Source organism: Kogia breviceps, chromosome 18, assembly GCF_026419965.1.
Source record: "Kogia breviceps isolate mKogBre1 chromosome 18, mKogBre1 haplotype 1, whole genome shotgun sequence".
Classification (NCBI taxonomy): Eukaryota; Metazoa; Chordata; class Mammalia; order Artiodactyla; family Physeteridae; genus Kogia; species Kogia breviceps.
In genome coordinates this window covers 40,110,748-40,125,353 of record NC_081327.1, presented here as the reverse complement: position 1 = coordinate 40,125,353, position 14,606 = coordinate 40,110,748, and the positions used below count along the sequence as shown (strand labels likewise).

General features: G+C 48.2%; 1 protein-coding gene across 4 annotated transcripts in view; it reads left to right on the top strand.

The window, feature by feature from the left end:
* Positions 1-14,606, top strand: part of RANBP10 (RAN binding protein 10) — a 56,822-nt gene that overhangs the window by 26,125 nt on the left and 16,091 nt on the right. For 3 of the 4 annotated variants that reach the window (XM_059044887.2, XM_067018339.1, XM_067018340.1), the window contains one exon: positions 14,295-14,462. In XM_059044887.2, the coding sequence (XP_058900870.1) occupies positions 14,295-14,462 (168 nt within the window). Of the gene's footprint in view, positions 1-14,294; positions 14,463-14,606 lie in introns of those variants that run through there. The other variant, XM_067018341.1, reaches the window with a different exon arrangement.

Below are 14,606 nucleotides of genomic sequence, written 5' to 3'. Positions count from 1 at the left end.
CCCAGAAAGGTTTTGTTTTGTTTTGTTTTGTTTTGTTTTCCTACCTGAGGAAGAAAGTACCTATCCATTTAAAGTTCTTTTATGGGTGTTTGTGTATCAGAGTGGAGTTAGGTGTAATCTGAACTACATTTTCTCTCTAGTGCTGTGTTTTGTGTTTGAGTAGACATGTTTAGTACATTAGCTGGAGGTGAATTATGGAGGACGAAGATGGAATAGCAACCGGAGTCAGAATATTGTTGTTTTGAGTGTTTTCTTATAGGTTTTCCTGTACTGGCTAGCAAGCCCATCTTTGCCTTTAGGGCTGTCAGGAGTAGAGGGTAGCCACGCCGGGGGTCTCACTTGGCTCTGGGAGCAGGTGGTAACAGGGAGTGTTTCTCGTATGAGGCCGTGTGCTCAGTTTTTCCTGGGAACATATGGGCATGTCGTAGCTTGCATGGTCAGAGGTTTCTGTTGGAAGATGCGGAAGTTTTGATGTTTATCTTTTATAAAGTGTTTTTGGCCTCCTTAAGTATGAACCAAGGAACAGGTGTGGCCCAAAATAAGAATGTCAGAACCCTTGGCTAAATGGCTTTGCAGCCAGGAAGGATGATCTGCAGGTAGGTGAGTGTACCTGCAGCCCCACCCTTCGGTTGTTGAGCTGGCAGCACACCGTATGGGCTGGGATCCCTGGATTGGAGAAGCAGGAAGAAAGTCGGGGTGTGGATATAGGGGGATTTGGGCTTCTCCCAAGCTCGGGTGCTTTGAAGGGGGCAAGGATAGAACAGATCTTCTTTCTGTGTCTTGTACGTCAGACAGAGCCAGGGAGACTCAGGCTGTGTTGATAGGCGGCCTCATCTGCATCAGAGCTGGACAGCTGATAGTTTTCTCCTTGCCATTTCCTTGGAGGAGGCAGCTGTTCTCTTGGGGTAGCATCTGTTACCCTAATTACTGCAACCCCTCAAAGGAGAACCCAGGCCCACTGAGGGAGGCATCCTTTCCTTGAACTGTTGGAAAAGAAGCAGCTGGAAGAACCACAGCTGGGGATTGGGGATGGAGGGTATATCTTCTGAAGCAAATGGCACCTGGCAGCTGGGCCTCAGTGGGGGTGAGAGGGGAGGGTGTAGTGATAGGGCAAGGAGGGGTGGCAGGGCGACTGTCTGCTTTCGTTCCACATGATGGGTCATGATCAAGTGAGCATCTTTTCCTCTCCCAGGAGCTGACCTTATTAAGACTGTTACTAACAGAGTGGGCTATTAGGGGCACACCCATGGGAGTGTTTGTGTCCTAATCCCTGTGGCTGGGGCCTGCTTCTGCTGGGTGGGACACATTCTGCAAACAGCTGATATTTCATATCTGCGTGTGCCATGGGAAAGGAACAGCAGATAGCAGAGATCAGGGCAGAGCACTGAGGGTCCATGCCAGGTTCATGAGGGCAGAGGCTAGCTCCTGTCGGTGTGGCAATAAAAAACTGAGTGTTGGATATCCTTCCTCTCTGTCCTCCTAAGGATATGCAGAATAAGGTGTCTGCTCAGAGCAAATACCAATAGTAGGTGGCTTTGTGCAGCAGATGTCTTAGAGATTACTGACACGTAAGTGGGTTTCCAGTAGTCTGGAAGTGCTGTTTGTCTGTACCCATCAAATGGGGACTGCTTCTGTCCCACTCCATGTGGGCTGAGACCCTTGTTCCCCACAGCTGATGAGCCCCCTTCGTATTCATCATTGACCAGCACCTCTCTTTGGAGCATCTTTCACCCTAGGATCTACGTTGCTTCACAGAGGTCTGCCGTGGGGCTGCTCAGTCCCTCCATGAGGGAAGTCGTGCTTCTCTCCAGCTGAGTGGGTTGAATCATCAGGGCGCCACTGGGCGTCTGGGTGTATGTACCTCCTCCTAATCCCGGCATGCACCTGGGAATAGGCCTCAGCAACCCTGGCTTGATTGTAGGCACTGTACAAGCCTCCCAAGTAAGTACTCCCTGAGGCTGGTGAAGGGAGGAAGCTGACTGGGGATGGTCCTGAGTTCACGCCTGTAAGGTACCTTGAGGCAGCCCTCCCTGGAAAAGGGGGGCAGCCAGGAGATTCCCTGAAGCCACTGGAACAGCTGCCCGGGACCAGGGCTGTGGGAAGATAGGTTGGGGTTTATGCGCTTGGTGCTGCCCAACCCCTTGTTGCCTTTCTCATTCTGTTCTTTCTCTGAAATGTCCTTGGGAAATGACCGGGTGGGAGTGGAGGGGTAGAAACCCAGAGGCCTTGTAGCTCTGGCAGCAGGTCCTACTGGGCAGTCCAGGCAGAGGGTGGTTTGGTAGTTGGGCCCAAGGGCCAGGTAGCTGGTCAAAACTCCTGGTGGTTCACATGGGGGTTAATGGTTTGTGCCACAGGACTCTCCCCAGTCCCTACTGTGGAGCTTGTTTCATGTAAGAGTTCCTCTCTTTCCCTGCTGCTCCTCTCTGGGCCAGCAGTGTCCTTGGCCCTGTGGCCAGTTAAGCCCGTGGTCCTTCTTCATGGGCCTTTCTTACCTCACCCACAGGGAGAGCTGTATTACCACAACGTATGAGGGCTCCTTGGCAGTCTTTTGAAATGAGGCAGCTAAGATAACAAATAAGTTATTATTCCTGGGCCTGGGGATTTCTTGTCTACAGTATCCTGTTTTCTTCTTCCAGATACCAGCTCCTACCTCTGTGTAGCACAGAGGTAAAATTTTTGGATTTAAGGCTGTGTTTTTCAGGGCAAGTTAAGTCCTTTGAGATAAGAGGTTTCATCGACAGCAGAAGAGCCAGTTCTGAAACCTGAGTTTGTCAGTCTCTGAAAACAGAGATTATCAAGTGTCGTCTGGTGTGGCTGGAGGCTGGGGCCACATGAGGGTGGAGCTGAGTGGGGACCAGTTACTGCTCAACCTCTTGTTGCCTCCTTGAGGGAGTCTGTATCTAGGGGTCTTGGAAATACTGGACCACCACGCTGGGCCTTCTTTTGGGAAGGGTTTTATGCTTGCCCATTTCTCAGGATCTGGCAGTATGTGCAGAAAGTCACAGGCTCCTACATTACCAGGGGTCATCTGTCCAGTAACTTTCCCCAGAAGTTCGAAAGGAGCTTAGTGGAAATAAGGACAAGCCAAACCCAATCCCAGAGGAGAGATACCAAGGCCTGGGAGCTGAGGTTGTACCTCAGTTTAGTGGGACAGTTCACCCCTTTCTGTAGCCTGATTCAGCATGGATGACAGACCCAGCCTGTCCTCTGGGAGCCTGAGGCATTGGCAGATAGCCCTGCCGAATGTGCCAGATGCCACTTGAGCCATGTCTTAGCCAGACCCAGCAAGACCCACCCTGGATGCCCCTGGGCCTCTCCTGGCAGTCAGGTATCTCTTTCTGTCAGGGTTGGGGAGGAATATGACCTGTAGAAGGCCCCTTTATATGCAGGTGCTGGCTCTACAGTCCCTCACCCTGCCCATGGCTTCAGGCTGACATCTATCTCAGTGTAGGGCCGGGGTGCCCCTATGAGAGCAGGCTCTCCCTGGTGTCACAGCTGTCTGCAAAGATAGCCTTTGTCTCCTGCCCTCTTTGCCTTGGCTTTCCTGTTGAACTACCATAAAGAGAAGACCCTCCAGGGCACCCCTGGTCCCTTTGGCCAGAAGCATCACCTTAGGCTTGTGTTGGTCCTGTTCCTTGGTCCCAAGGTTCCTAGAACTTGGGGTAACAGTCTTGTGAGTACTATGACGGGACTTCCTGATGCCACCACATGGAGTTTGCTGAATGAGAGAATCTCTTTTGCTTTCCCATTATCCATTGTTGAGTTGCTCCAGGCGGTGGGTCCTGTCAGATTTTTTAAGATATTTGAGGTTATGGGGAAAACATTTGTCTGATGGATTTCCAGGGAGTGGTGACTCTGAGTGAGTGACCATCCTTGAGAAGCAGCCCTGTCATGAGGTCTCCTATGACATATGTGCTCTCTCCACAGCAACCCCAGGTTTAGGAAGCACCCTGGCTAAGCCAGCCCAGCGCCTTCCCTCCATAGCCAGCCCCATGACTGACATGGCTGTTGAACTCTGCCGACTGCTCCGAGGGCCAGGTGACCTCCCCAGGAAACTGGGGACAAGTAAGAGTAGAACAGGCCTAGGGCTGCCGTTGGCGGGCTCTTAGTTAGGAAAGCCAGCTCCACCCCGCTCGCTCCCTCAGGAAAGAAAGGAGCAGGAAGTCGGAAGTGCCGGCTTGACCATGGAGCTGGTGTTAGAGACAGAGAGGGCAGGGAAACTTGCCAGGGAGTGCCTCCTGTAGGCTGGTGTTCCACGTCCATTCTCGTTTAATCTTCCTACCAATCCTGAAAGAGTTCAGCCAGGGGAACTCAGAGGGCTAAGAAGTGACAGAATTGGGATTCAAACCCAAGTCTTTCTGATCCCAAAGTCCAGTGATGATCAGGATCCATTTCTTGGGGAGAGATGGCTGATTTGCTGGCATGGGGACCAGCACTTAGGCTAGTTTGTGAGGCCTGAGCTGGACCCTGTGTGCTGGTCAGTTGCGGGCCAGGACTAGAACCTAGTGGACAGGCACAGCACCAGCTTCCTTCCAGGTTTCTGTGCTAATGTGCTGATGATGTGGAAATCTTTCTACTCAGAAGTAGGGGTCCTCTCCATTCCTAGTTCCCCTGGGACTGAGGCCCTTGACGTGTCCTGCCAGGTGGGAGTGGCATGGGGCAGCTCTTGGAGCAATCATGCTGGAGTCCCTGGCACCCCTATAGAGAGTCTCCCACCTTGAGGACACTGTAACCAGGGGTGTGGCATCTGGGAGTACCAAGACGGTGAGCCATTTCCTTAGCCACCCCCATACTTCTGTGATTGGGAGTTCCCCTCTGAGTGATGATGGAGGGGGAAGTGGGTGGTGCCAGAGCATCTGAACTGGGCACTTGGGGCTTCCTGCCTCCTGGCCTGAAGCCTTCTGGCGTGGCTTCTCCTTGCGTCTCTGGCATCTGATAGGTGTCTGACGTGGCAGGGATAGGCTTTTCTTTGTGGGCACCAGGCTGGCTCTCCATCCATTCTCTCTGGGAGTGACAGGGCTTATTCTCTTTGGAGAGGGAAGAATGGTTAGTTGGGTGGCACTCTCTGTCACAGTGTTGTCCCTGTCTTGCAGCACCAGCCATCCTTTGACCCAGAGCCACCTGGACCTGTCTCCCTACAGGGCCTGATAGCTGTGCAGGGCAGCTGAGCTCCCTCGTTTTCTTCTGGCCCTCACATCCCACTGTCCTCTGAGACAGCTGGCTCTGGCCCTGTGGTGAGGGTGATAACTCTAATTCCTGGGCACATCACCCCAGCTTCACATCAGGCCCATCCAGGGATGAGTGACTGCTTATCCTGCCAGGGGTCACGCTTAGGAAGTTGTTGACTTTGACTCCAGGGCAGGAATAGGGGGTTGGAGAAGGTCCTGTCCTGAAGCTGAGAGTGGTAGGGCTGGAGGGGAGACTTAGCCAGGCAGAGGTATGGGAAAGACCATAGTTGCTAGACTCTCTTAATGAGAAGGAGGACTAAGAACCATGGGTTCTTCTAGAGCTGGCAGGGATATTTGCATCACCTGCCCTGTTTCATAGATGAGGAAACGGAGCAGAGAAGTTAAATGACTTTGCCAGGGATAGAGCCAGGTCTGCAGCCTCTTTCAAAGGCCCGGAAATGGCTTCGCTATTAGTCTGTATAAAAGGGGGCATGATGCAGGTAGATTGCTCTAACTGCTTTGCTTTGCTTGAAAAGAAAACTCACGATAACAAAACTCACAGTCAAGCCCAGGATTGCCCATGGGTGGTGCGTCAGCATGGTCAGACCCCAGGTCTGACCCCTGCCAGCCCTTGACCCATTTCCCTTTTCATTTCAACATACATTTCTTGAGCACCTACTGTGGGCCACGTGTTATGCAAGGTAAGGAAAAAGATGCTTGGATGTGGCCCCTTTAGTCAGAGAACTTTGGTTGCTTCAAGGTAGAGAATCCCATCTCTAACCAACTTGGTCAGCCAGACCTCAGGGCAAGCAGAGGAGTGAAGTCTTAGGGACTCAAATGCTGTCTGGGACTTTTCTTTCTGTCTCTGTTCCTGTCTTTTGCCTCTGCTTTCTGTTTATTAGCTTTAGTCTGTCAAACTGGCTTTCTACATGAAGTTGGAACAATGGCAGCACAGAGCTTTGAGACCCACTCTCCTCCCAGCTCCCTTGTACAAAAATTCCTGGAAGATCTCTTACTGGTCCAGCTTGGGTCAGGGAGGAGGCTAACTAGGATTAGCATTCCCCACCGAAACCACAGGGTTGGCACAGGGAAGGAGCTGCTTCTTAAGAAAAGGAGTGCTGTCCCCCAGTGAAGGGGAGCTGGCAGACAAATCCTGGCACTCCTTGTTCCACTTTCCTGCTATTTGTTCTTGCAGCCCTGGGGGACTTGTGCCCAGTCCCTTCTCAAAAGTTGATGGAACCCAGCTAGTTACCTACAGGGAGTAGTATTGGTCAGGTGACCAAGCCTAGGGTCCAGAAACCTTGTAGGGGTTACCTGAAGTTTTTTCTGATGGAGCCCAGTCTTCAGGAGCTCATGCTGTTCTACCTTTAAAGCATCTTCCTCTTCCCTACAATTGGTTGGGGCCACCCCAGGAAGGAGGAGGTTTTGTCTTCACCCTCATGGGTACCTGCTTGGAGCTTACTTGAATGTTCCTCAGAAGATAGGAGACCCGGTGACTTCCCTGGAGGTCCAGTGGTTAAGACTCTGCACTTCCACTGTAGGGGATGTGGGTTTGATCCCTGGTCGGGGAACTAAAGATCCCACAAGCTACGTGGCCTGGCCAAAAAAAAAAGGAGACCCAAGGTTCTGAGAGTGTAACCTGCAGGACCACAGGCCTTTGTGGAGCCTCTCAGTGCCTCAGCTTCCTCAGCCCTCAGATGGGGATTACCATACTTACTGATTGGTTTGGAGTCTTGGAGTGTTTCTTACAAGTAGACACCTAGGGCCCTTTGACAATGATGTCTCATTGCTCCCCTTTCATTTTGTAGAGAAGGGAACCAAGGTCTGAGGAGGTGAGTGACTGCCCAGGGCCTACCATCTTGGAGGGACAGTGCCATGTCCAGGACCAGACTGCAGGGGCCCTTCAGGCCACACTGGCTACCCTGGCACCCAGGACTACAGTGTTTCTTTCTAACAGATGCCAACCCCCCCTCCTTAGCCGGAGGCTGACAAAAAACAGACTCACTGCAGAATGTGCAACAGCAGTTAGGCCTTGGCCTTGTAGTTTTTCTTCTGTCTGCCCGATTCCTCAAGAATGGCTGGGGTAGTACTAGCTTCTGTCTGCTATACAGCTTCTCAAGCCCTGGGGAGAAGGTTCATTGAGGGCGGGGTAACCGAATCCATTTAGAGTAACTTTGTGCCCTTTAACATGTCCTCATCTATTTTGGGCTTCTGGTGCCTTTCTCTTGTGTTTGTTCTGCCCTTTCTAGTCCTTGACTAGCCTGAATTTTTCTCCCAGAGGAAAAACAGAAAGCCATTGTATGAGGACAACACATAGGAAAATCCTCCAGTGACTTCATTTTAAGTTTTCTTTCCACACCACTGTTTGTTTAGTGAGTGTTCCCATGGCAGCCCTGCCACCTCTGGGATGAGCCACAGTCATCTCACCTGCCTCGTATTGCCACCCAGCTGCTTGGGTGTCTAGTAAGACATCTGAAACGTAACGTGTCCTAAAGATCTCTTCCTTCTGCCCGTCTTCCCTGTCTCTTAGTGAATGGTACCACCATCCACCATTTGCCAGGACAAAAACCTGGGAGTCATCCTTACTTCCCCTCATACTATCAGTGCCCACATCCAGCAAACCCTGTCACCTCTGCTCCCAGTCTTTCCTAAGTCTCACTCAGCTCCAGCCCCACTGACTCTGTTTCTCAGACATGCTGAGCTCATTCCCTTTACCCCCAGAGTTCTTCCTTCTGATTCTCTCATCAAGCAGACCTCTGCTCAGGGGTCAGCCCTCAGCCAGGACTAACTTGACTACTCCATCTTGGTCAGTCCTCATCCCCAGTCCCACTTCCAGCCTATCATCTGGCTTTGTTTTCTTCAGAGCACATTTCCTCTACCAGGTGTTTTCTTGTTTGCTTATTGATTTACTTATATATTAATGTCTTCTCTGCTCCTTTCACACCCCCCACCACCCTCACTTTGTCGGCTCCATGGAGTAGACCTTTATTAACTGTTTGATAACAGTTGGATGATGCATGTTCTTTCCAGAGGGTGGGAAAGTAGCACAGAGGTGTGTGTTTTTTTTTTTAATTTATTCATTTTATTTACTTATTTTTGTCTGCATTGGGTCTTCGTTGATACGGGCGGGCTTCTCATTGTGCTAGCGCACAGGCTCAGCTGCTCCACAGCACGTGGGATCTTCCCGGACCAGGGCTCGAACCCATGTCCCTTGCATTGGCAGGCGGATTCTTAACCACAGTGCCACCAGGGAAGTCCAACACAGAGGTCTTAAACCAAGCTGCTGCTGCTGCTGCAGCCACTGTTACTAAATGAGCTGTATAATAACATTCTGTTTTTAACCCAAGCTACCTTTCAAACACATACATATACACCTTATACACACACACACAGGCTCTTAATTGTGTTTGGAAAAAATATTGGCTATGAAATGATAGCTTCAGTTGAAGACATTACAGCTCTGTGATTTTCTTTGAAAAGCTTTTAACTTCATAGCACTTTGACGAGCAAGAGACAAGTAGCTGAGGTGTTGCGTCTCTGCACTGATCATTCCAGATGCTCAGAAACTTCTTCTATAGCCATAGTGGACTGTATTAGTTTCCTATTGCTGCTGTAACAATAGTAGTGGCTTAAAATAATCATTTTACAATTCTGGAGGACAGAAGTCCTCACATCAAGGTGTCAACAGGGTAGTAGTCTTTCTGGAGGCTCTTGAGGAGAATCCATTTCCTTTTTCTTTTTAGCTTCTAGAGTCCACCTATATTTCTTGATTTACGGCCTCCATCATCCATCTTCAAAGCCAGCAGCGTAATAACATCTTTCATTCTTTCTCTGCTTCCACCGTCACATCACCTTTTCTGACTTGACTCTTCTGCCTCTCTCTTACAAGTACCCCTGTAATTGCTTTATCCTACCCTCCCTGCCCCCAGATAATCCAGGATAATCTCCCCATTTCAAGAGCCTTGACTTAATCACTTCTGCAAAATCTTTATTACCATGCAAGCTAGCATATTTTACAGGTTCAAGAGATTAGGACCTGGATATCTTTGGGAGGCCTTATTCAGTGTGTCACAGGGACTATGAATTTTCTTTCTCTGGGCAAATCTATATAATTGACAAATCATTTGGAAATTGAAGAAAAACAAAACAAAACAGGAAAATATATCTTTTTTTCAGCCAAACTGAGGTGATGGTGAATCCTGAATTAACTCTAAATAAATATTTTGGTTTTTTATTGAGTTCTTTAGTTTTTAAAAATTTAAAATCCATATTTATAGCTTGAGTAGCTTGAGTTAAAAATCCAAAAATTCTATGGTAGGTTTGTCAAAATAATTATATAGTTTATTTTTGAAGAGAAGTATTCAAAAATACTTTAATTTTTATTTTAGGTCTTTGAAAATGTAAGCATCTGTTGTTTTGGTGATCATTATTGAGCAGCTCCCTTACACTGAGACAAAAATAGCTCCCAGATATCCTTGAGTCACTGACCAAGTTGGAAACAGTTCTTCCGGATGATTTCTCTAGCTTTAATAAATCAAATGGCCACATTTATATTAGTTTTTTAAGAGTACCTACTGCTTCAAAAAAAAAAAAAAAAAGTACCTACTGCTTCAATTGGAGAAAGCTAAAAAAAAGAAAACCTTCCAGTGTGTGTCTTCTACCTTCTAGACAGTAAGATCTGCATAAAAGATCTGTCACACAGTATCATCCTTGTGTGAGAAAGAAGTGGGCTGGAACTAGTCACTACACACAAACACACATACATGTATATGCACACACCTGTGTCACCTCTGAGACTCCTGATGGTGGGGGTTGGGGGAAGGGTTAGGAAGCGGTGAGTGAGACAGGGACAGTCCCAGGAACAGTGACTGGTGATTGGAGAGGCTCAGCAGGAACCGGAATTGATCAAGGATGTGAGCACATGCTAGGGGAGGACCAAAGAATGTTACAGAAATCTTCAAGGGGCAAGCATTGGCAAACCCTGACGCACTGGCCAAAGGGAGGAGCCAGTGAGCATCTGTCAGCAGCTGTGGGCATAGTTCTGAGAGGAACCACAGGAACAGCAAGCAATCTGTCTACAAGGATTCTTTGGGGATGGCTAGAATGGGCAGTGGCTTTGTTGGACAGTCTTTCCCCACAGCCACATGGCCTCAGGAGGTGGTAAGCAGTCGACTTGGCTTTAGGGAAGGCTGTGCTGCTCAGGCAGCATTGAGAGAGCCCCACCGCCATCCCTGGCATCCCAGACCACTGGAGCAGAAGTTTGGGTTTCTAGCAGCTGCAGGGCACTGTAGCAGAATAGCCCATCTTGGGAGACTCCATGCCGAGAACTCAGGCCTCTGGCCTGAAGTCTGGTGCTCCTGGCTTTCTTTGAATTACACATATGTTCTTTGTATGTGGGAAGTAGGTCTTCTTGCTTAGGAACCCTTTCCCAGTGGGCACTGTAATCTTCACAAAAGCTACCAGAACTAATTGGTGAGTTTGACAAGGATGCAGGATACCAGATGAGTATATAAAAAATCAAATACGTGTGTGTTTAATAGCTTTATTGAGATAAAATTTACATACCATAAAATCTGCTCTTTTAAAGTGTACAGTTCAGTGGTTTTTAACATGTTTACAGAGTTGTGCAACCATTATCATAATCTAATTTAATTTAATTATTTATTTATTTAAATAGAACCTATTCTTTGACTCTCAAGGATGCCCCACTTCCTGTACTTTTTTTTATAAAATAAATTTTATTTATTTATATATTTATTTTGGCTGCTTTTGTTCTCCGTTGCTGTGCGTGGCCCTCCCCCGTTGCAGCAAGTGGGGGCCACTCCTCGTTGTGGTGCACAGGCTTCTCACTGCAGTGGCTTCTCTCGTTGCAGTGCACAGGCTCCAGGCGCACGGGCTTCAGTAGTGGTGGCACTCAGGCTCAGTGGTTGTGGCTCACGGGCTCTAGAGCCGCAGGGTCAGTAGTTGTGGCGCACAGGCCTAGTTGCTCCGCGGCACATGGGATCCTCCCGGACCAGGGCTCGAACCTGCACCCCCTGCATTGGCAGGCAGATTCTCAACCACTGTGCCACCAGGGAAGGCCCATAATCTAATTTTAGAACATTTTTATCACTCCAGAAAGAAACCTTGACCCCATCCTTCCACCCCCAAAATCAATTATATTTTGATATAATACCAAGAAACAATTAGAAAATAAAATTTTAAATAATATAATAAGGGCTTCCCTGATGGTGCAGTGGTTGAGAATCCATCTGCCAATGCAAGGGACGTGGGTTCAAGTCCTGGTCTGGGAAGATCCCACATGCCACGGAGCAACTAAGCCCATGAGCCAGAACTACTGAGCCCATGTCCTGCAATTACTGAAGCCTGTGTGCCTAGAGCCCGTGCTCTGCAGCAAGAGAAGCCACTGCAATGAGAAGCCTGCGCACTGTAACAAAGAGTAGCCCCGCTCTCCACAACTAGCTGCACGCAGCAATGAAGACCCAACACAGCCAAAAATAAATAAATAAAATAAATAAATTTTTTAAAAGTCAATGTTATTATTAAAAATATATATATAATAACATCGAAAGTGAAATACTTAGAAATAACTTTGTTAAAAATATGTTGAGGGCTTCCCTGGTGGTGCAGTGGTTGAGGGTCCTCCTGCCAATGCAGGGAACACGGGTTCGTGCCCGGTCCGGGAGGATCCCACGTACTGCGGAGCGGCTGGGCCCGTGAGCCATGGCCGCTGAGCCTGCGCGTCCGGAGCCTGAGCTCCTCAATGGGAGAGGCCACAACAGTGAGAGGCCCATGTACCACAAAAAATATATATATATATATATATGTTGAGAGAAATTAAAGAAGACCTAAATAAATGGAGAGCTATACCATGTTCATGGGTTTGAATAATCAATATTATTAAGCTATCTATTCTCTCCAAATTGATCTGTAGATTCGACACAATCCCAATCAAAATCCCAGCAGGAAATCAACTATACACCAATACAAATAAAAATAAAAAATAATTAGGGCTTCCCTGGTGGCGCAGTGGTTGGGAGTCTGCCTGCCAACGCCGGGGATGCGGGTTCGTGTCCCGGTCCGGGGGGGTCCCTCATGCCACGGAGCGGCTGGGCCAGTGAGCCACGGCCACTGAGCCTGCGTGTCCAGCCACAACAGTGAGAGGCCCGCGTACCACAAAAAAAATAAATAAAAAAAAATAAAAATATCCCAGCAGGCCTTTGAGAGATACTGTTAAGAAAATGAAAAAGACAAGCCACAGACTGGGAGAAAATATTTGCAAAACACATTTTGTATCCAAAATATATCTATAACGTTATAGCTCAGTAAGATATACAACCCGAATTTTTTAAAAAATGGGTTAAAAATTTGAATAGGCAGTTCAATAATTTTCTAATAAACTGATGGTAAATAAGTATATGAAAAGATGCTCAACATCCTTGGACATTGGGGAAATGCAAATTAAAGCCCCTACGTACCTACTAAAATGTGTAAGAGAAGAAGAAAAAACCAAAACAACTGACAGTAACAAGTGCTGGTGAGATTGTGAACTCATACATTGCTGGTGGGAATGCAAAACAGTACAGCTACTTTAGAAAACAGTTTGGCAGTTTGTTATCAAGTAAAAGATATACTTATCTTGTGACCTGGCAGTACCACTTCTTCGTGTTTACTTAAGAGAAATGAAAACATATGTCTGCACAAAGACCTATATACAAATATTTATTGGCTTTATTCATAATAGCAAAAAATTAGAAACAACTATATGTCATCAACTAGTGAATGGACAAACTGTGGTATGTCCATACAATGGGGTACTACTCAGCAATAAAAGAAACAAAATACTGGTACACCTAACAATGTGGATGAATCTCAAACGCATTATGCTAAGTGAAAGATGCCAGACACAAGAAACTCCATATTCTGTGATTCCATTTATATGACATTCTGTAAAATGCAAAACCATAGGAACAAATCAGATCAGTGCTGCCAGAGACTTGGGGAGTGCGTGGAGTGGAATTGACTGCAAAGAGGCATGAGGGAAAACTTTTTGGAGTGATGGAAATGTTCTGTATCTTGATTGTGGTGGTGGTAACATTTGTTAAAACTTGTTGAACTATCAATTAAAAAGGAAGACTCTTATTACATGTAAATTATACTTAAGTTTAAAAAACATTAAAAAAACAACAACCATGGGACTTCCCTGGTGGCGCAGTGATTAGGAATCCGCCTGCCAATGCAGGGGACATGGGTTCGAGCCCTGGTCTGGGAAGATCCCACATGCTGTGGAGCAACTAAGCCTGTGTGCCACAACTACTGAGCCCGTGTGCCACAACTGCTGAAGCCCGCACACGTAGAGCCCATGCTCCACAACAAAGAGAGGCCATCAGGGGCTTCCCTGGTGGTGCAGTGGTTAAGAATCCTCCTGCCAATGCAGGGGACATGGGTTCGATCCCTGGTCCAGGAAGATCCCACATACCGTGGAGCAGCTAAGCCCATGTGCCACCACCACTGAGCCTGCGCTGTAGAGCCTGCGAGCCACAACTGCTGAACCTGCACACCACAACTACTGAAGCCCATGCGCCGAGAGCCCACTGCTCCTCAACAAGAGAAGCCACCGCAATGAGAAGCCTGCGCACCTCAATGAAGAGTAGCCCCCGCTCACCGCAACTAGAGAAAGCCCGCACGCAGCAATGAAGACCCAGTGCAGCCAGAAATAAATAAATAAGATAAATAAATTTTAAAAAAGAAAAACAACAACCATGATACACCTCAGAGTTCAGTTCAAGCCTCTTCTCTTTCATGAGGCTTTCCCCAACCACCTCCTTGTTTCATGGCCCTCTGGTAAGTCCCTTCCAGGGCATCATGGTTTTGGTTCCTATCAACCACAGCTTGGGCTCCTTCTTCAGTAGGGCTGCCTCAACTCCTCAGGGCAGTGACTTGCTGAACTCACTGCTCATTTCGCATAGCCAGACCCTGCCCACAGCTGGCTCTGTGAGAGGCCAGGAGCACTGGTCAGGTGGTAGCAGGCTGGGGAGAGGAGCTCAGACCTGGGTGGCCTTCTGTGACTGTCTTGTTTTTCTCTCAAGTACCTCACCTCAGCTCTTGCTCTCTTTTCCCCCACAGGTTGGGATAAACATTCCTATGGTTACCATGGTGATGATGGGCATTCCTTCTGCTCCTCTGGGACTGGCCAGCCCTATGGTCCCACATTCACTACAGGAGACGTGATTGGCTGCTGCGTCAACCTCATCAATGGCACTTGCTTCTACACCAAGAATGGCCACAGCCTTGGTGGGTACATAGGGGACCTTGGAGGGTCTGCCCTGTGGAGCCACTTTGGTTGGTGAGAGGCTTTGAAGCCAAAGCAGTGTTGTAGATCCTCTGCTGAGCTCCAGGCAACTTCAGTCATTTCCTAGCATCAGAGCCCTGCAAGGG